Consider the following 19,995-nt stretch of genomic DNA (forward strand, 5'->3'; position numbering starts at 1 on the left):
TTTTGGGGGTGGCTGTGAGCAGGGGGGGTGTAGGGGCATGTCGTTTCAATGCATTCCCCCTTTTTTTATCCCTTGTAGGCAGCGCCGAGACCGCCGCGCCGGGGCTGGCTCCCTGCACCGCGCCATGGGACGCTTGGACGCCTTATTTTTGAAAACCATCTGATTTTTTGGGGGAGGAGGAGGAGGAGGAGGGGGCTGGGGGCGGGGGTGGGGGGAAGGCGGTGGCGGGCACCGACAGCGATCCGGGAGACTCCGTGAAGCCGGCGAGTGGATGATGGATGGCCGAGATTTCGGGCCCCCCCGCTCGGTGCACGGCCCCCCTCCGCTGCTCTCCGGGCTGGCCATGGAGAGCCACCGCCTGGGAGCCACTGGCCGCCTGGCCCCCGCCGCCGGGCCCATGGCCGCCGGGCTCCCCGCCGCCCTCCAGCCCGGGAAATTCCTCGCATCGGGCATCAGCCTCCACTCGCACCCGGGTAAGGCTCCGCGGACCCCCCGGTACCCCCCGCGCCTTCCCTCCCTCCCCTCCGCGGCCGCGGGTCCGGGCTTCAAACACCACCCCCCCCGCCAAAAGAATGTAATAATAATCGTATATTTTTACGCTGGCGGCTTTTTTTGCGCGTTTGCCCCCTCTCCCCTCTGCTTCGCGTGGTTTTGATTTAGAGGAAAAATTGGGGAATGCGGGAAAAACAGGAAAAAAAATAGGGGGATGGCGAAAAAAAAAACAAGGGAGTGGAGGAAAAAATAAGGGGATGTGGGGAAAAGTCGCGGCTAGCCGATAAGAATCCCCTCTCCCAGCGCGCGGTTTTGTTGGCACTGAGGAAAATCCCCGCCGAGTCGGCTGCGGAATAAATCCGGAGAATAAATCGGATTTTCGGGAACGCTGGGAGAGGCGCAGACCGGGGCGCGCAGGGACGGGGATACGCTCTCCGACGCGGTGCTTCCCGGCCAGGCAAAGAAAACATTCCTGGGCTGGGAAAAAGGGGTAAAATGGAGCAGTTTTGGTGATTTCTTGCCCGGTGCAGCCCGAGCCCCGCCGCGGTCCCGCTGCCTCAGGGCAGCGCTGCCGGCACCGCCGCTTTTGGTGTTTTTTTTCCCCTTTTTTTTTTATTTTCTCGGTAATTTTTATTTCTTAATCTTACAAGGAAAACTTCCATGCAGGAATTGCTCCCTTCTTACGTTTGTTTTTCTCTTCTCAACTCGCTTCGTTCTCTGGCAGCCCCACCGCTGCCTCTCCATTTAAAAGAAAAAAGGAAATAAAATAGAGGAGGCATTGAAATATACGCGGTTTATTTTTTTTCCCCACAGTCAGTTTTTTATTTATTTGTTTAAATTACTTTTGTTTTTTTTAGAGATTTTTTTTTATTTTTATCGCCCTTTCCGAGCTCCCTTTCCCAGCGACTTGAGGGGTCCGGCACTGCCGGGCGGACACTTCCCGCACCCTCCTGCCCGCATTCCTGCCCGCTGCTTTCCCTTTGGAGGACACGAGGGATTTCTGACCGTTTGATTTCACTCTCTGGCTCTATTTTTAATTTTTTTTTTTCCTTTTCTTTCCCCTGGGCGTGGAGAGGTGACTCGGAGTTTACTTTAGGCGTTGGGAGGGTGACAGGTTTTGCAATAATAAACCTGCTCTTTTCCCAGCCGCCCGGGATGAATGACTTTGAAATTTGCAAACCTGATTGCCAACATCTGCAGAGAAGGAAGCAGCCCGAATCGAGGGAAAAAGATTTATTAGTTTTAGACTAGGTGGCAGTGCCAATTTCCCAGGTGCTAAGAGGAGAGGTGTAAAGCGAACGGGCTATGAAGCCAAGCACATGGGCAAACACCTTTTTTTCCTTCCCTTTTGTCTTTTTTTCTTTCTCCTTTTTTTTTTTCCCCACTGGTTATTTTTTCCACCTCTTGCTGAAGCAGAATACGATCTCTGCAAAAATTGGTCTGGACAATCTCAAGCCAAACCAAGTGCGGGTTTTCGGTATTTTTTTAATTATTCTCATTTTTTATTGGGTAATTTTCTTTTTATTTTTTTCTTCCTTTTTTTTTTCCCCTGTTTTATTTCTCTTCCCAAAGTTCCTTTTCTGAAATCCAGGCAGACCACGAGGGAGGCACTGAGCTCTGGCCTCCCTGAACCGACCAAGCTCCGTGACTCCGTCCAGGAGCTTTCCCACTGCGCTGGGAGCGAGCCTCGGATTTGGATCCCTTCACAGAGGGAGGGGGGTTTGCGATACCTCCATTATTTTTTTTTTACGTGTTCTTATTATTTTTATTATTTCATTTTTAATTATTTTTGTTTTCCTATCTCTGCAAGTCTTTTGAAATCCCCCCATCCGTGGTGCCCGGTCTCCCCGTCCGCTCCCCGGCACGATCCTCGCAGAGCTCGCTCTGCACGATCGGCTTCGTCACGGCAATTCCCAACCAGGCTAAACTCCATTAAAAAGATCCGTACAATTAACAGCCGAAACTCCCATTAAACCATGGCAGTGGGATAGGCAGGGGTATTTTTTTTGTTGTTGTTGTTTTTTACGGCTTTAACAATATCGCCTGGAATGATGATTGCTTCCTGCTACCGAGGGGCCCTTTGTAGGTTTGCATTTGCAGTGCTGTTGGTGCGTGGATTTTTTTTGTTGTTGTTGTGGTTTTTTGGGGGGGTTTGTTTTGTTTTTAGGAGGGGTTTGGAGGGGTGGAAAGCAAAGGCTTGTGCAAGGGGTTAAGAAAAGTGGGCAGGAGGCGAAGCCTTTAAATAGAGCCAGTTCAAACCGATCCTTAAATACCGCCGGGCTGAAGAAAGAGACTCTTGAATCTGTCCCAGCGTCCTCCGAAAATAAATACACCCCTGTAAAAATAGCACGATTGGCCATATTTGAGAATCCAGTTATCGCCGGCACTGACTCCTTGTTTTTCCCGTACCCTCTGCTCGTTCCGGCAGCCGGGCTCTGCCCCAGCGCCAAAGTACGGGCGCCTGGGCTGTGTCCAGTGACCCCTGGACCCGTGGCTCCTCTCTGGGGACTTTCTGCTCCCTGGTAGTGTTTTGGCCGCTGCTGTGCAGGCTGAGGGGACGGGGACAGAAACCCCTTTGTTGGAAGCTCATGGAGGGAGGAGTGAGCTGGCGACTGAGGCGGGAGATGAGCTGGCCCTCGATGCCGGGCTGCCATTCCCTGTCCCCCCCGGTGATCTCCGGCGTCGCCATCTCCCCATCCCCGAGGAGGGTAGGGGGGTTACGGAGACTGGGGAGCAGCGGGGTTCTCCTGATGGGCCTTGTTGAGGGACAGGGAGGAAGGGGACTGTTTGCAATGGAATTTCATGCTTGGAGCTTGCTGGGAAGACCTTGCATAAAAAAAGGCTGCAACCAATGGAGTGGGGCAACGGAGTCTGTTGAGCGGCTCAAAATATGAGGGTTTTGTTGTTTTGCTCTTTCCCTGCCCCAGTTTATTTGGGTCCCGGTCTCGGCTCCATCCCGGTGGAGTGTGTTGTTCTTGGCAGCCTCTGTGTTTTGGGGGAGGTGGAAAAGGCTCCCCCAGACGCGATTGCAAAGGGCTGCTCTGGGAGCACGTCCCTGCCAGGCAGCAGCGGGGCTGTGTGTGAGCAAGGATCACCCACATCCAAAAAAAGGTGCTCTGAGTTTCAGATAATAATCATAATAATTAATAAAAACATGCTTTTTCCTGTGTGCTGAAGTATCCTTTCTCGGGTGGGGGCTACCAGAACAGATCTGTGTATATATGAAAGGATGCTCAGCCTCTTCCATAAAAATACACTTCAGGAACGCTTTCCCATGCCTGGGAAAAGGTACACACAGTAGTATGTGCAGACCTGACTATGTTAAATCCAACTCCAGAGCAGTGGCTGGAAGGAAAGTGGTCAGACAGAGGGGAGAGATTTTGGTTTCCTTGCTTTCTTTCTTCCACATTAGCATGTGCATTCAAATGCAGGGATTTAAGGCAGATTGGAGACTGTCCTTGCTTCCAGGCCTGCTGTGCCCAGGGAGAAGTTTTTCCAGTCAGCTGGGCCAGGTAGGAGCATAGGAAAAGAAATAAAAATACCCTTCCCCCCAGGATAGCGCTGCTGTGCCAGCAAAATCCCGCTGTAGCCATCCTTATAATGGCAAAATGGTGCTTCTGCTGAGCCCGCAGATTTTGCAGGAGGCCTTGCCGTCGGCAGTGCCAGCGGAAGCACAATTCGCTCATCCAACTGCATCCATGCTAAAATTGCTTCGCTGACAGAGACACTGGGATAGCGTGGATTCGGTGCCGGACTGATCCGTGCCCTGCCCCTGCCTGTAACTCGGCTGGGGAGGACGGCGGCTCCCGGACCAACAGCGGGATTTTGGCTGTGGTTCGGACGCAGCTCTTTTTGGTCACGTTTTGATGCTGCAAGGAAAATACCATCGGTGTTTAATGGCCCTTGAAATCGCGGTTCCCCCTCCCTGCCCGCCCAGGGGGTGGTGCGAGGGGCTGAGCACGGGGGGCTCCTTGGGGCAGTGGCTCGCAGTGTAACACCGGGAGGAATGTGGACAGGCTGGAGACCTGCCTGTAGGGATGTTTCTCCTCTCTTGGGGCCCTGGTGAAATCAGATGCCTTTTGATACATGTTTTCAGGCAGAGCAGTCACAGTGCTTGTCCCGGTGGGGCTCAGGGAGGTGATGCTGGCCTGGATGTTGTACTTGGTCCCATCACACTCTCCTCTTCACACTCGGCATCCCTGGGGGTGGAGGAGGCACTCGGCCATGGAGTGATGTCCCTGCAGCTCCCTTGGGCTAGCAGCCAACTTGCAGGCTGTGAGGGAGGCAGGAAGAGTGTCTTTGGGCTGAGATGGTGGTGGAAAAGGGACTTGGTGCGCTTTTGGGAGTCTCCCACCACGCGCTCTGATTTTTTTGCTGATGTCCCAGTGATTTTCCCGACGTCCTGGTGGTTGGGTGGATTGTGGGGTGGCGTCTCCATACTTCAGGAGGGATGGGAAGGACTGTCCACCCCATCTTGCAACCCCCCATTGAAGTTCCCATCCTAAGTGCTGGTAGCTGGTGGTGGGGACATTGGACTTGGAACATGGACAAGAGCCCAAGGGCCAACGTGGTGACGTAAACTTGCTCGGAGCAAGGTCCTGTGGGATCCTCTGCTCTGTGAGGCTTTCTAATACCTTCCCTGGGTGAATGAGTGGAAGCCTGTCCCTGCCTCTGGTACACAAGGCTGGAAAAGGTGTGATTTATTAGCAGCCCTTCTTCCATCCCAAGTGAGCTTTTCCCCCCACCCTGCTCTGAGTCTCCTTGGTGGGGTTGGAAAACCACAGGTTCCATCCCTGACTGATGTTGTGCCAGAGAAAATCTGATCTGGAGGATGAGCCGGTACTAGAAATCCTAGCTGGCGGTGGCATGGGGCACCGGGCAGGTCCCTGGTGTTGGGGACAGGCTCCTTCTCTTTCCCAACACAGCAGCTGTTGGAGAAATGGAAATCGCTGGGAATTAATCTCGCTGCAGACGTGGCTACCAGAGCCGGGCTTTCGTAAGGGAAATTTTAGATCTCCTTCTTAGGATAACCCAGGGTAAGGCTGAAATTAGTTTATAATTATCCAGTAAATAACCCCCCATCTTGTCATTTCACCATCTTCTGATGAATATGGAAATGAACATTGTTAAGGGGAATTAACGTCATTACGGCAGCTTTCCAGGTGAGCGCCTTGCGGTTCTGCCGCGGCTGCGACCGGCGGGCGGGTGTCGGATCACCTCCCGGAGCTGGGGTTAGCGCCGACGAGTCGGAACAAGGCCCCGTGTGTTTGCACCGTGTGCTAAACTGGTCCAGTTAAAGCTTCGGGCGGGAGGTGGTGCAGGGAATCGGGGCCAGGCTGGCATGTGCTGACACGAAAGCTGCCGTGCCGGGACGAGGAGATGTTGGTCTGGGTTAGGTAACGCGATCCGGCATCGCCTGCTCGAGGTGCTGAGGGACAAGGGAGTGCTTTGTTCGGCCTCGCTGCTGAAACGGAGAGCACGGTGCGCCCTGAACGACCTGAAAATGCAGGCGGGGTTTGGGACGATGAAGAGCCGAGGGCAGCCCAGAGCTCCCTGCCCGTGGAGCTGGGGTGAGGGAGTAGTGCTGTGTCTGGCTGTACAACCCCTCCTCGCTGGCTTTTCCAGCTGAGGATACTGTTTAGAAAGCAAAGTTTGGGAGTGGAGCACTCCAGAGTGACTGCCTCACCCTGGCCACGAGGATTTGGTGGTTTCCTTCTCCCTGTGTTTCCTCCTAGCCCTGCGTTTCTGGCTGGCTTCGCTCCGGGACGGCACAGCTGGATGTCTACCAGCATCGCGATGCACCCACCGACACCCTCTCTCCCTGCTGTTGATTTGCTTTGCTTATTGTTCACTTCTCTCCAGCTCTTAAGCACCAAGGGGATGGCACCACACAAACCCTTTAGCCCTGTCCACGTCCGTGCTAGCTGGGGGACGCGTGGCAGGAGCCTCCCGTACGGCAGCGCCGCGGCAGTGACAGTTGGGCTCCCTCCCCACGCCGCCAGGATCAGCTGTTTGGTGCACAATATGCTCCCGTTTCCCTCTCCAGCTGTTGTCGCTGACGGTTATGGGAAGCGAAAGGTAGTTGAGAGTTTGGTGTCTCTAAATCAGGGGAGGTGATGGGCAGAAAGGAGGGGCTGAGGGGGGGACTCGGTGTGTATGAGGCTGGGTTTTGTTTAAATCCAGCCAGACTTGAAATAGTGGCTCAAGGATTGAAGTGACCTTGGGAATAAATTTTATTGCCGGCAGTGGCCAAAGAGCCATTTTGAGGGAGCTGGATGCTGGCAGGCAAGCCAAACATGGTGGGCTCGGAGCAGTGTGCTATGTTAAGGAGAGAATATGCCTTATTACAGGAATAACATAGGATTTAAGGCACTCAGCCCTGTTTCTCTGGAGCTGTATCCCCGGCAACTTCTGTAAAGGTTGCTCCTGCTTCTACCTCCATCCATCTTACCCTGCCGCATCCCTGCCAGCAAACAACCCTTTTTACCTTTGGTGGTTAGATGTATTGCCCGTGATTCCCTTTCTGCCCCCATCCCATCTCAGCAGAATTCCCCGTGGCTTGAATATGCTTTTAGTCCATTTGGTTTAGCTACTTTTAATTAAAAGAATAAAAAATAATAATTGCAATGGCCAGCGTGGTGGGGAGGAAGGGTTTTGGGGGATTGGGCTCTGTGCTGCTTGCAGGCAGCGCCGGTCGCTGGGTGTGGATGAAGCGGCCCCTGTGTTATCATGTGTCGTCCTGGTGTTTGTGTCCTGGTCTGCTGAGTGGGGGGACATCCAACCTGCCGTGTCACGTAGAAGCCAAGCAGATAATACTCCAGTGAATAAATTTCTGGGCAGGTGAGTTCCACCTTGCTGGGTGCCGGTGGAAGCGCCGGCTCCACTCGGCTGGGCAGACACACCGTGCCGGGCTCCTGGCATGTGCAGCCTGCCGGGGTTTCCCTTTGCAATCCCGCGTTACAGCGGGGCTTTCTCCCTAATGAGATTAGTGACACAAAGCAGCAATTCTTCTGCTACTTTTAATGGATGTTCGGGGTTTGTGTGGAATCGGAAATTCCTACTTTCATCAGATGAGTCCTCTCTGTGACTATTTTGTGGACAGATCTTCCTTTCCTCGGCTTCAGGGCTGACATTATTATTGGCACAAGTGTTTTAGGCTTTTCCCTCCTGCCCCCTTCTGCCTCCCCTCCTTCCCAGCCCCATCCCTGGTGGATTTTATCTTCTGTCCTGCTTTGAATCTCGCCGTCAGCCCAAGCTGCTTCCATCTTGTGGAGGACTCAAAAACCTGGTGGCCTTCCCTGGACACACTAAATGCAGCTGGGGGGAAGGGGAAATGCAAAAGTCACCCTTGAATCGTTCTTGCAGAGGCTCCTTGGTCTCCCCAGCTGAGATGTGGAAGCGTTTAGGTGTGCGTGTATGTACATATATAAGGCACCCACGTAGTGCCTCACCTGGCGGAGCTCTGGCCATCCCTGCCTGGTGACATCAGGGCCATCTTGGCAATTTATCAAGAGCCTTCAGTTTGCATATGGATTTGCATAATTCATCAGGAATTAAACCACACTACCATAATATTTGCCTGTGTGTTTATCTCCTGCTTTCAGTGGAGGGGAGGTGTGGGGTCCTGGGCATTTGCCGGCCACAGACACCCCTTTGCTTCATGGTTTGGCACTTTTTTGGTGCAGAAGAGCTGGCGTGGACTGATGGTCAGGAGGATGTGGGAAGGACAGGAGCCTCTGGAAGGAAAAAGGGTTGAACGTGGGGTCAAGAGGAGAGGCTGGGCAGAGGCTGAGCTTTTGAGACTGGTTTCCTAAGGGAAAGAGGCTTACGGGGTTGTGATCTGTGAGTGGATCCCTTTCTTCCACCCCTAGATGCCTGCAGCCGGTTGTGGAATTTCTTTTGGGGTGGTTTTGGTCTCTGCAGGAGGTCAGCACAGGGCTCTGGGAGAGGGATGTGTTCACTGTCATGGCACATGGAGCACTACATTGCAGGTGCACCCAGCCTGAACTTGCCATGTCCTGGCCGTGCTGTATCCAAGCGGGAATCGTGAAGCTGGAGCTGATGACCACATTTGGGTCATTGGCAGTGTCCTTGCTCCAGCCCTGGGGTGTTTCTGGGAGCCGGTCCCCCCTCGCTGCCAGGACCCCTGTGTTGTGCAGTGGCTGCAGTGCCAGTGCTGAGCACCCCCGTGTTGGTGATGGGGTGTTCAGGTCCGACTGGGGGGCTGTGCCTCAGTTTTCCCTTGCAGTGCCACCCCTCTTTGGCAGGCACCCCGAGAGGTGCTGAGCCACGGCAGCTGCTCTGCAAACAAGAGTGTTTATAATAAGCAGCGACGGAGGCTGCGTCTCCCAGGGCTTTGAGTCATCCTGGCTTGTGCTGCCTGCGCCTGGCAGGGGCCTGGGAGGCAAAACAAACCCACATCCAGCTGCCACCTCCCTGCCAGATGTTAGTGGTGGGGTGACTGTTTGGGTTTCAGTGGTGGACCTACCAGTGAAGCAGATGGAGCCGCTGTAGGGAGATGCCACCTCTCTGGTGGCTGTGGTGAAACGCTGGAGAAACAGGTGGCTTGGGGACTTGCAGTTGGGCCACCTGATTTCTGGAGGAAGGGGTGAGATGAGCAGCCCTGGTCTGGCCTTGTGTGTTTGGGTTTGCAGAACTGGGGGTGCTGAGGCTCCTTCCAGCACTCCCAGGCTCGGGCATGGTGTGGACCGTTCTGACCGTGACCCCTCACCGTGCTGGGCAGGAGGACAGGCAGGGAGGAACCCAGGGGTGATCCCACTCTCCCCCCCACGCAGAGGGAAGGCAGGCAGGGCGCTGGGTGTCCCTGGCCAGCAATGGAAGCGGAGGAGAGGAGCAGGCAAGGTGGCATTTACCTTTCAGTGGGCACCCGGCGTGTGTCCGCAGGGCTGGCGCTGCCCATCACACAGCGGTGTTTAATTTCTCAATGGGAGGGCAGGGAGATGATGCTGCACAGTCCCATTTAACCTGCTGGTGACCTGATCTGAAGTCATTGTGGCTGAAAATAGACCGTGTTCCCTCCAGGGCACGGCTAATGGTGCTGGGAAAGCTGGGATCTCTCTTTGAAGGCTGATTTAATTGCTGCTGGCAGGCACTCGGGGCAGGTGATGTGGGGACCAGCACCCGGTGCCATCCCACAGCAGCCTCCCCCCACCGAGTGCCTGTAGCTCTCCCGGCTCTGGCAGGGAAGGGTAATGAGCTGTTTTCTAAGAAAGGCACGGGATGGTGTGTGGGTGGTGCTGGGTTAAATGTGCGGGCAGGGCTCAGGGACTGGGGGCTCACCTGTTTGCATTGTCTTCTGCACTGAGTTTGGGTGATTTAAAAAAAAAAAAAATTTAAAAAACATGGGATGAGTTAAATTTCTGTGCTTAGGAAGGAGGGGGAGCACCTGTACTGAAAGTGTGCCAGGAGCAGAGTCAGTGGTAGGACCTCTGTGCTGGCCACCAGTGTGTTGACCGAAATGAAAGATGGACCAGAGCAAAGACATTTTGATGCTGTCCTAGAAAATCAGGAGAGGGAGGTGAGACTGCGATCTAGCAGCCAGGTTCTGCATTCCTGGGCATTCTGCTAATCAGTTTGAGAGTTTAAATTATTATTTTTTCCATTTCCAGGTATTCCATTTTAGTAAATGTGGAGCTTGAAGAACCCACTGAGTCGCTCCTTGCTGTTTGAGGAGATCTGTGTGGTTGTGCAGTGAGGGTCTGGAGGTTTCAGTGGACCCCCGTAGGGGTGTCAGGTTTAATTATCCAGCGGAAAAGGAGAGACATCCGACGTGGCAGTGGATTTCAGGCTGGGGGCACGTGGGAGAAGCTTCTGCTGTAGTAGCAGGCAGTGACCCCGGAGCCTTGGCACTGGTTTGAGCATCAGGATTAATGTGGGACCGGATCGGTGCTTCCCAGATTCCGTGTTTCAGGCTGCGTGGCCTGGCTGTGCGTCATGTCACGAGTCCCAGTGGGATGGTTTCCATCCTGGCCCCTCCAGAGGGAGGAAAAGCCACCTTTCCTCTGCCAGGGGGATTCATGTCCCCACCTGGGTGGCTTCTCACTGTCCTCATGGAGATGGTGTCAGTGGGGAGCTGGTGGGAGATCTTATGGGTGTCTTTCTCCAATATAGGTGTGTATACCTGTCTCCAGTATATGCTGGTATATACTTTGGATTGCCTTTGACTTGTGGCACAGTGGAATCTGAGCCTGCAGGACGCCGGGGGCAGAGTCGAGGCGCGAGCACCAGTCCCTTGAGCCCTTCCAGCCACTTCTTCCCATTTTCTCCTCCTCCACCATCTCCAGGCTGTTGGGGCTGTTCCAGCTCCCCGGGTGAGGAGGAGGTGAGCGGCAGGGCTCACTCAGCCTGATGATATTTATTTCCATGGAGGCAGGGAACCCCCACTCCGTGCCCTGTGGTCACACCCTGCCCATCGGTGTGCCCTGGCTGCGGAGGAGGGGCTGGTGATTCACTGCAGGAGTAACACGGCAGGAAAGTCATGGCACGGCATCGGCACAGGGCAGTGGCTGCGGGAGAGCCGGTCGGAAGCCCGGCAGGAGCGCGCGGTGTGCCTGTGCTGACGCAGCTGCGAGCAGTAGTAAATATTGAGCAAGAGCCACTTCAAAATAAAGCAGCCTGGACACAAGATTCCCACGTGGAATAAAATAAAATTAAAAGAAACAATAGAGAGCTGCTCTGAGCTGGAGGGAGCACTTGCCTTGGCTTTTAAGGTAGTGATTTTTGCAGCTGAAGGGAAGAGCGGCGCGGCGGTGTTCGAGCCGGCAAAGGCTGGGAGCGTGGACCCCCCACCGGAGGATGCTGTCTCCGAGCTCGCCAGGGCCCTTAGAAGATTAAATGGGGAGTTAAATTGCCCTGGCTGTTCTGGATCCCGGGGATGGGATCGAAGGCTTTCAGGGGATGCAGAGAATTGAGGCTGTAAATTAAGGCTTTGAAGCAACTGCCAGTCCCGTGGCATGGGGTGTTAATATGGCTGGGTCGGGTTTTGGGGAGGGGAGTGGTGAGTTGTGACAGCAGCTTGGGGCTGCAGGGACAGGACTGGGGACCGGCTGCCGCTGCAGTCCAGGCACATCTGATCTGGGGGCTTTGGTTTCAGCCTGGCTTGTTCAGGGGCTCGTATCGCTGGTGTCTCGTGCGTGGCACAGAGTCAAGGCGGCTCCAGTGCCTCGGGTGTCACTAGAGCTGCCCTGGCAGGCAGGGGAGGAGGTGGCAAAGATTTACACTGTCAGCACTGCGGGCTTGCAGCTGTTTGCAGCCATAAATGTGTGCATGAGGAATAGCTGCCCCCTGCGTGGGGCAGAGATGGGGAGGTGTGTGCTGGAGGGGGTGCCCTGAGAGAGTCTTCCCTGGGAATCTGCTGTTTCTGCAGGGAGAGGATCAGGCTCACTGATGACAGTGAGCACTGGCAGCTGCTGCTAGTATGGTGTCCGTGCTGCTGCTGGTGGGAGGGATACTCACTGTGCTTGGACTTCTCCTCCTTCCCCTCCCTCCCTGGCAGGACTCATGAGGACATAAGCATTTATCCAGCTGTTTGTGGTGTGGACTGTTGTCCCAGTTGGCTGCCTGTGAGGCACTGCGAGCCGGACTGGGGAAGAGGTGACTGTGCTCCTGGCCAAGGGCGGCTGCAGCTCCTGCTCTGTGCTGAGCCCAGCAGCCAACTGAGACCCTGACTGCAGTGGGGCTGCAAATCTCCCTTGAGTGCCCAGAGTGGAAAACACCCCATGGAAATAAAACCTAAAGCCTCGCTGCTGTGTTTCCAAGCCCTGCTGGACTCAGATTGAAGGGTCCAAGAGGCCAGCCTTTTCAGCTCAGCCCCCTCTGGGGCCACAGCCCGATGCAGAGCGCTGCATGGTGCCAGCCTGATTCCTGGCAGTGTGTCCATCCATCACAGCCTGGGGAGGATGGAGTGAGATGCCGGCGGTTGGAAATATTTCATAAGCGGCAGAAATGTGTAACGGGCAGATGGGGCCGATGGGGGAGAGTTACTTCACTTCTCCCGGGGTGCTGGAGGCCTCTGGTCTTCCGGGTGACAGGGCTGTGGCTTCTCAGGCAAGGATGGTTCGTGGCCAGGGCTCAGCTTCAGGGTGTGCTTTGCAGCCAGCATCACACGTGGCCACCTGCTTGCCTCTGCAGGCCAGCAGGGCTGTGTTGGACCTGGCTAAATGTCTTTTACATCTTAAATGATTCTACGATTCTATAACAGCAGAGACTGGAAATCCGTCCCAGGGCACGAGCAGAGGCTTTGTGGAAGCTGCTTCTCCGTGCACGTTGGTGCTGCTGGCTGGTTTGGAAAACGGGCCTGACCAGGAGTGTGAATTCCCTGATGAGTGATGTCACTGTGCTGCTCCCACTTACTGTCCTTGCCCCTTCATGGGTGTCCCAAGTGAACTGTCCCTCTACACCAGGTTGGCAGCCAGTGTGGAGGGCAGCGTGGGGATGCCATGAAGGTGCCAGCCGGTCACCTGCACCCATGGTGATATGGAGAAGTTTTCCCAGTACTGACGCACACCCCTGTCACATCAGACATGTAGCCTGGCTCATTGGCCACAGCTGTGTATGCAGGGGAGGTGTGTTCAACTCCAGCCTGTCACCTCCAGCATGTCCCCCTCCTGCCTGGCTCTTTCAAAACACAGGCTTGGCCAGCCTGTCCAGCTGGGACTGAATTTCAGTCCGGGGGTCTGGGAGTGACCAAGTTGGAGACAGTCCACAGGTTTAAAGCCTCTGCCAGGGGATGCATCTTGTCAGCTCCTTCCTCACGGGGAGCTTTGGCAAACCCCAGGCGGGCTGAGCACGTGGGGCCTGTTTCCCTCCCACTTCCCCCAGCGCGACCTCCGGCCTCCAGACGTTTGGTGTGTGGTTTGTGCGGTCGCTGCTATCTCAACTCCTCATCGGTCACATCCCCTCTTGGTGGTGAGTCACCCGGCTGTACCTCTTCCCGGCTGTACCTCTTCCCCCCAAACTCGTGCCGTTTTGGAGAGCCGGGCAAAGATGAAGAAGATGTTTTCAACTGGGCTGACAACATCTGCACCCGCCAAGTTCCTCTAGTAACAGCCCTTTGTGATTTATGTCTTGGTTGTGCAAAACAGGTATGTTTTATCATTTTGGAGTTGGGAGGGAGGAGGACAGGTGTGCCAATCCACCGTACCTGCTGAGGCATCACAGGGGTTGCATTTTGGCTGCTGACTGTCACCTTCCTGCAGGATTAAAGTGGTTTGAGGGACGATCTCTGTGCCCTAAACCCTTTTAGCCTCAGAGCTGGGCTGCTTTGGGTCTTGTGTGCCCATGCTGGCATAAGTGTTGATGGTACCTTCCCTAGGCGGTCAGAGGCCGTGCTGATGGGCACACGCGCGCGTTTGGCGTGGCGTAACTTGGCAGGAAAGGGGGGCACAACCAGTCTGGGGCAGGCAGTGCTGCCAACTCGCACCTCCCTGCCTTGCACCGTGGTGCCAGCCCGCCTCTGGGCAATCAGTCAGCTGGAGGAGTGTGGCTCAGCCTGCCGAGACCTGTCGGCGTGTCCCTGGGCAAAGCGGATCTTGCGCTGGTTCAGCAAACACTCTGGCCCCGGGCGGATGGGGATGGTTGTGGTTTCCCCTTTTCCCCTCCCTTTCTCCTGGCAGAAGCCCATGGTTGGGGTGAGCTGTGAGTTGCTCACTGCGGTAGAGTTTCTCCCCTTGGCATCGCTTTCTGGCACGGAGATCCAAGGAGGGAGTGACTTGCCCGCGGCCGCCTCCTGCGAGTGCAGCTCCTCAGCACATGGAGGAGCAGCTTCTCCTCCGGGTCCTGCCCAGGGGAGCGGGGCAGCAGGTTTCAGGCTGTGTGTGAGTCTTATGCCAGCCCATCAGCATGGCTGCTGGAGGGCTGTAAGAAGGAAGGGATGCTCTGGCAGTGCCTCAGGGTTGGATTTGCATTGGGTTCATCCCCAGGAAGGCTGTAGCTCAGATCCCTGCTCCGGCTCTGGTTCCTGGCAGGGAACAAGCCAGGTAAATACAACCTGGGCAGCTTCTCTGGGCACTTAGCAAGGGAAAACAGCATCGCTGGTAGACCTGAGGCTGAGGTTCAAGCAGTGTTCTGGTTTTGCTGCTGGCCAGCTTGGTGATGCGGGCAAGTCATTGCCTGTGCCTCAATTTCTCCACCTGCAAAGCTTTGGGATGTGCTTTGAGCTCCTGTGCTGGGCTTACCCCTCTCCAAGGAGCAGCGCTGCTGCTGTGGACTTGTGGGAGTCCCTGGGAAGGGCTACCTGATGGGAGGTGGTTTTGGGGCTGGGCTGGTGGTGTCAACTCAGTTCTGCTGCTGTTTCCCCAGCTGTCACAGTGACACTGCCCTGCAGGGTCTCCAGCCTGTCCATCTGAACCTGTCCTCATCTTGGACACTTCCCATTCCTCCTGCTCTTGCAGGCCTGAGCTGAGGCTGAGTCACTGTAGTGGGATGTGATAATGCTGATTGTGGAGGAAACCCCAGAACATTTGGGGCTGGGACTGACCCTGTATTATTACTGGGCAGAATAAGGTGGCATAAGCAGGGATTTGCCCCAGTCGGATCAGGGATGTAACTGCTACCAAAATACTTCTTTGGGTACCAGTAGCTTAAGCCATGTGCAGGTGTCCCGGTGCTGGATGGCAGGGCTGGATTGTGTCCCCTCCCTGGAGCTCTGCAGGTGGCTCCATGTCCTTGCATGACGTGCAGGTGGGGACATGCCATGGGCATCTGTGCTCAGTGGTGTCTGCAGCATGGGATGTGTCTCGCCGTGATCTCCATGCCGGTGTTCCCGCCTGTTGGAGCAGCTGCAGCTGGGACCGAGGTCTGGCTGGGAGAAGGGGCTCACGTGGGGATGTCTGCGGCTGGGGCCGCGGGGCTGGTGTGGCATGGGGTGCTCCAGGGGGTTTGCCATGCTGCAACCATGTGCTCTGCCAGATGGGACTCGCGTTCCCTGGGAAATGTGTCGCTCCTGCTCCAGATGCTGGCTCGCTGCCAGCCCAGCCATGCCGGAGCGGCGCGGTGACGGTGGCACGGCCGAGGCAAACACGCTGTGGAGCGGTGCTGCTCAACAGCTAAGCCAGGCTGAATGCTTCTGGGTTCTACCCAGCTCTCTCCAGCTCCGGGAGTAAGAAAAGGTGTTTGGAACTGCTTTGCTGTGCAGGCTTTGGGGTTCCCAAGCAGAGGTGCGGACATGCGCGCACACTCAGTTTCAGCACCGTGCGCAAGATTAAACAGCAAGATTTACCTGCTGGGAACGGGCTCGGGGCTGAACTTTGTGGGCACAGCAGCTCCCCTGGTCCTGCCACGGGAGGGTTGGCGTGTGCGGGTGGTGCCGCTGGGATCTGTCGGGCGATGGATCCGGGCCAGGAGCTGCGCGGAGCACCGCGTCAGTGAAGCCCATATGCCGGGATGCAAACATGTACGCGGAAGAGATCCTGGCTGTCTAAATAATGTGAAATATTGACTAGCTCTCGCAGATGGTGCTCCACGTGCAGCTTCGGGGACTGAACTTCTCTGTCTCCCCTTGGGTTTTGGTGTGATGATGTTTTGATCTGGTTGGATGCTGGACTCTCGACAGAAGTTGTTGCCTGGTTGCTTTCAGCGGGATCGTTGAATTTTGGGGAAGTTGGTTGCTAATGGGGGCTGAGGGGGAGGGAGGAGGGTTGCAGAGGGCTCCTTCAGACTCTCTTGATGGCTTTTACTCCGTTTTTAAACGATGCCACTGACTGGGATGCTGGTTCTGGCAGGGGTTAGAGTTTGTAGTGTTGCATGGGTGTCGTTTGGTGGCAGTGTTGGAGAGGAATTGCCGCCTGTAGCCAAGAGCATGTGTTATTACCACTATTATGGTGATTGTATTCACTGAGGAAACGCTGCTGATGGTGATTTGCATGAGGATGTTGCTGGGGGGCCCAGTATCCAGGACATCATCCAGACTGCTGGCAGCAGGGCCTTGGGGACATGCTGCTTTCATATCAGCTCGGGGATGGGTGTCATGTTTTGTGCTCTTTTTCGCCTTCCTCCGGGATAAGATGCTGGGTTTGGATGCAAGAAACAGTGCTTTGTGTGAGCTGCTCTGAAGGATGCTCTTGTTTTCCCAAAGCCCATACCTGGTCATGGCCACCTGCAGCTGGGACGGGCTGTGCTGGCAAAATTGTGCTGGCAAGAGGGTCTTATCACTGCTCTGAAAGTACATTGGGAGTGTCCTCACCCACAGGTCAATGTGCTTGTGATAAAAACAGCTTTATCAGCCAGGTGGTTTGGTTGTTTTGTTCCAGGTTAAGGCTCTGCTCTGGTAGCAGCACGCTCCGTTTGCTGCAAGGTTGGAGCGCTGCAGAGGTGCTTGGGGCGACCTGGGGGACCAGCAGTGGGGGATCAGTACCCAAAGGGGGGGGGGGGTTCTGAGCAGTGCTCCTCGCAGTGGGCTGCGTGTGGTGCGTGTTGTTGCCGTGTGCGTCCCCTCCGCCGGCGCTCCTGGCGCGCGAGGGACCGACAGCCACAACAGTCTGTGCTCCTGCAGGGCTCGTTCCAAGGCAGCGTGCCGCTTGGGATGAAACATGTTTCCCTCTTCTGTTTCCCATTTTCTGCAGGCTTTTCCCATCTGCCTAACGGTCTCTACCCATCGTACATTCCCCTGAGCCACCTCGAACCTCCCAGTGCCGGCAGTCCGCTCCTGGCCCAGCTGGGACAGCACAGCCTCTTTGAGTCACAGAAAGGTGAGTCCGGGGCCCTGTGTGCCCTTCCTGGCCCTCCTGGTCACTCCTGGGTGCTCACCCTGTCCTTTGGGTTTGTTTGGCTGCTGGAACTGCTGGATGCTGGGGTGTTGGGGGTAAAGAGCAGGAAACCCTTGGATTGATCATCCAGGGATGTTCCCTGGTCTTAGCAGTACCAAGGTTTTGGATGTGGCTGTGCTGTATGGAAGCTGGCCAGATCCCTCCTTGAAACCCCAGTGTGCATCAGAGACAGGACTGTCCTGCATCCCACATGGAGAAAACTGCTTGGTTTCCTCTGCCCTGGACCTTCCTGTCTGAGGCATCCTTGAAACACATTCCTTCCCCATTTGCCACCTCTTGCCTGTCTGTATGTAGGACTGAAGGGGTTGGAGGCCTGTGATAATTTTGGTTGGTTTTGCTCTGCAGATGGGTTCTACCTGTCCGGCCACGCAGGCCAGTCCGCTTTGCACCCTCAGCCTCCCCTCTCAAGGACCGTGGGCAGCCACACGTCGAGCACTTTGCTCCGGGAAAAGGACCTTGGGCAGCTGCACAAGAGCTCGAAGGAAGGCCTGAAAGACCCCGGTGGGAAGGAGCGGGCATGCCGGAGCGATCTGTCCCTGCCCTTTGCCAAGAAGGAAAGCAAGCCGAAGGAAGAGCCCCGGCCCCGCAGTGTGGTTGACCTCACACAGGACACCAAGCCCGACAGCGAGCGGAAAGTGAGTGTGGTGGAGAAGGCGGTGAAGGTCGGCGAGCGTCTCTCGCCGTTCCTGGCTGAGCACATGCCAAATCGGGGCACAGGCAGCGGGGAACCCAAGTCCAAGAACCCGCTGCAGAGCTCTTCCCTCAGCAACTGCAACGGTGGCGGGGACCCCATGCTGAAGGTCCTGGGTGCCGAGCAGGACCGCTGTGCCAAGGATCCCGCTCGGCACGACGAGAACATGAGGCCTTCTGCGCACGCCCACGCCGAGCGGCTGAAGCGGGGGGAGCCCCTCCTGCCCTCCGTGGGCGCTTTGCACGTCTCCTGTAGCTGCCCATCCCCGCACCCCTCGCAGACGGGGAAGATGACACCGGCCACAACATTCCCTCCGCAGCCCGTCCATTCCAGCATGTACACCATCTTCCCGCCGGCCAAGGAGCTGGGGAGGGAGCACAAAGTCATCGCCCCCACCTTCGTGCCTTCGGTCGAAGCCTACGACGAGAGGAGCGGGCCCATCCAAATCGCCTCGCAGGCCCGAGACAACAAGGTGAAGGACAAGGACCTTGGCAAGGTGGGGGTGCTGCAGTCGCCCACGGAGCGGTGCCTTGCGGATGCCTCCCGCACGCTCTTGTCCCAGGACTTTTCTTGTCACAGCGATGCCAAAAGGATGGAGGTTCTGAGAGAGAAGGGCTCGGTGATCAGGACGAACTCCATGGCACTGAAGAGACAGGTCACTTCAGAGCCCTTCCTCAACCGGCCGGGGCTGGGCTCTCCGGAGAGCAGGGAGTTCCTGGCCTCCAAGGACTTGCTGAAGCCGAGTCCGGAGGCAGAGCATCGCCCTTGCGAGCGGGAACGCTTCCAGCGATCCAGCTCCAAAGAAGCAGCAAAGGTCTATGGCACTTTGGACTCGTCCCGGCAGCACCTGGACCACAGTCAGCTGAAACCACCAGAGCAGAAGTGGAAGCCCTTCGAGATGGGCAACTTTGCCACCACGCAGATGGCGGTGTTGGCTGCGCAGCACAACCACGTCACCCGGGTGGAGGAGGAAGCCAAGAAGGTCTACCTTGACCCCAGTGGCTTGCCGCGGTCCTCGGTGGTGGGCTCGCGGGGCGCCGCCGACGTCCTGCACCCCACCTCGCACGGCGAAGGGTCGGCCATGCAGAGCCTCATCAAGTACAGCGGCAGCTTTGCCAAGGAGACCTCGTCCCGGCAGAGCTGCGGCAAGAAGAGCCCCTTCGGTGGTTTGGGCAATGTGAAGTTGGACTCTGCGCAGCTGGGAGCCTCCAAGGTGCAGCAGCTGCTGCTGCAGCAGCCAGCAAAGCAGCTAAAGCGGGACCCTGAGAGACCTGAGAGTGCCAAATCCTTCGGCCGTGAGAGCATCGGCTCCCAGGGCGAGGTGGAGGTGAGGCACTTGCCCGTCGGCATCGCCGTGGCTGTGGCCCGGCAGAAGGACAACAGCAGCAGCAGCAGCAGCAGCAAACTGGGGCCCAGCTTGGCAGACCGGGATCGCTCGCTGTCTCTCAGCAGCATCAAAGGTAGGTTCCCTACATGTGTCTTAGGGCTTTCCTGCAACATCTGTTCCCTGGGAAGAGCGTCTACCCCATGCAGACTGTGTGCCATGAGCTTAGTTTGGCATCCTCAGCTCCCTTTGCCTCCCTTCACAGCCAAGTCTCTCTGTCCACTTCTGAGGACTACCTCTCTCCATGTGTTTGATCCATTAGCAAAGGGAGTGACAGAGAAACCCCTCGAACCACCTTTGTGCTGGAGTTTTAATCTCATGGTTTTGATTTAAACCCTGGTCCCGGCAGGAGGGGGATGGCACTGGAAAGATTTTGGTGCTTGGCTTGGCTTGTGTAGTGAGATAACGCCTGGGGGCTGCCTGGCACGGGGCTCTGGCGTGCCGAGGAGCGATGCCAAAGCGAGCGGCAGGCGAGCGATGGTTGCCTTTCCATTTTCAGCCCCTGCCTTCCCCATTTCTCTGCCTTTGCCCCCCTCTCTTGAACCTCAGTGGCGAGACGCAGTTTCTCTCAGCCAACAGCCCCTCTCCCCATTCCCATCGCCTCCCAGTGCCCTCCCCACGGCCAGGCGGGAGCCGACCGAGGA

The 19,995-nt window shown here is 56.3% G+C and overlaps 1 protein-coding gene across 1 annotated transcript in view; it reads left to right on the top strand.

Annotated features, from left to right (window-relative positions):
* Positions 1-215: 215 nt before the first annotated feature.
* The window catches only part of TNRC18 (trinucleotide repeat containing 18), a 55,125-nt gene continuing 35,345 nt past the window's right edge, over positions 216-19,995 (top strand). Inside the window, 3 exon segments of the mRNA XM_050317544.1 lie at positions 216-473; positions 17,073-17,198; positions 17,622-19,427. Coding sequence (XP_050173501.1) covers positions 272-473; positions 17,073-17,198; positions 17,622-19,427 — 2,134 coding nt within the window. The 5' untranslated portion in view covers positions 216-271.

Source organism: Myiozetetes cayanensis, unplaced genomic scaffold (genome assembly GCF_022539395.1).
Source record: "Myiozetetes cayanensis isolate MyiCay16 unplaced genomic scaffold, myiCay2020 scf20-37, whole genome shotgun sequence".
In the NCBI taxonomy this organism is placed as follows: Eukaryota; Metazoa; Chordata; class Aves; order Passeriformes; family Tyrannidae; genus Myiozetetes; species Myiozetetes cayanensis.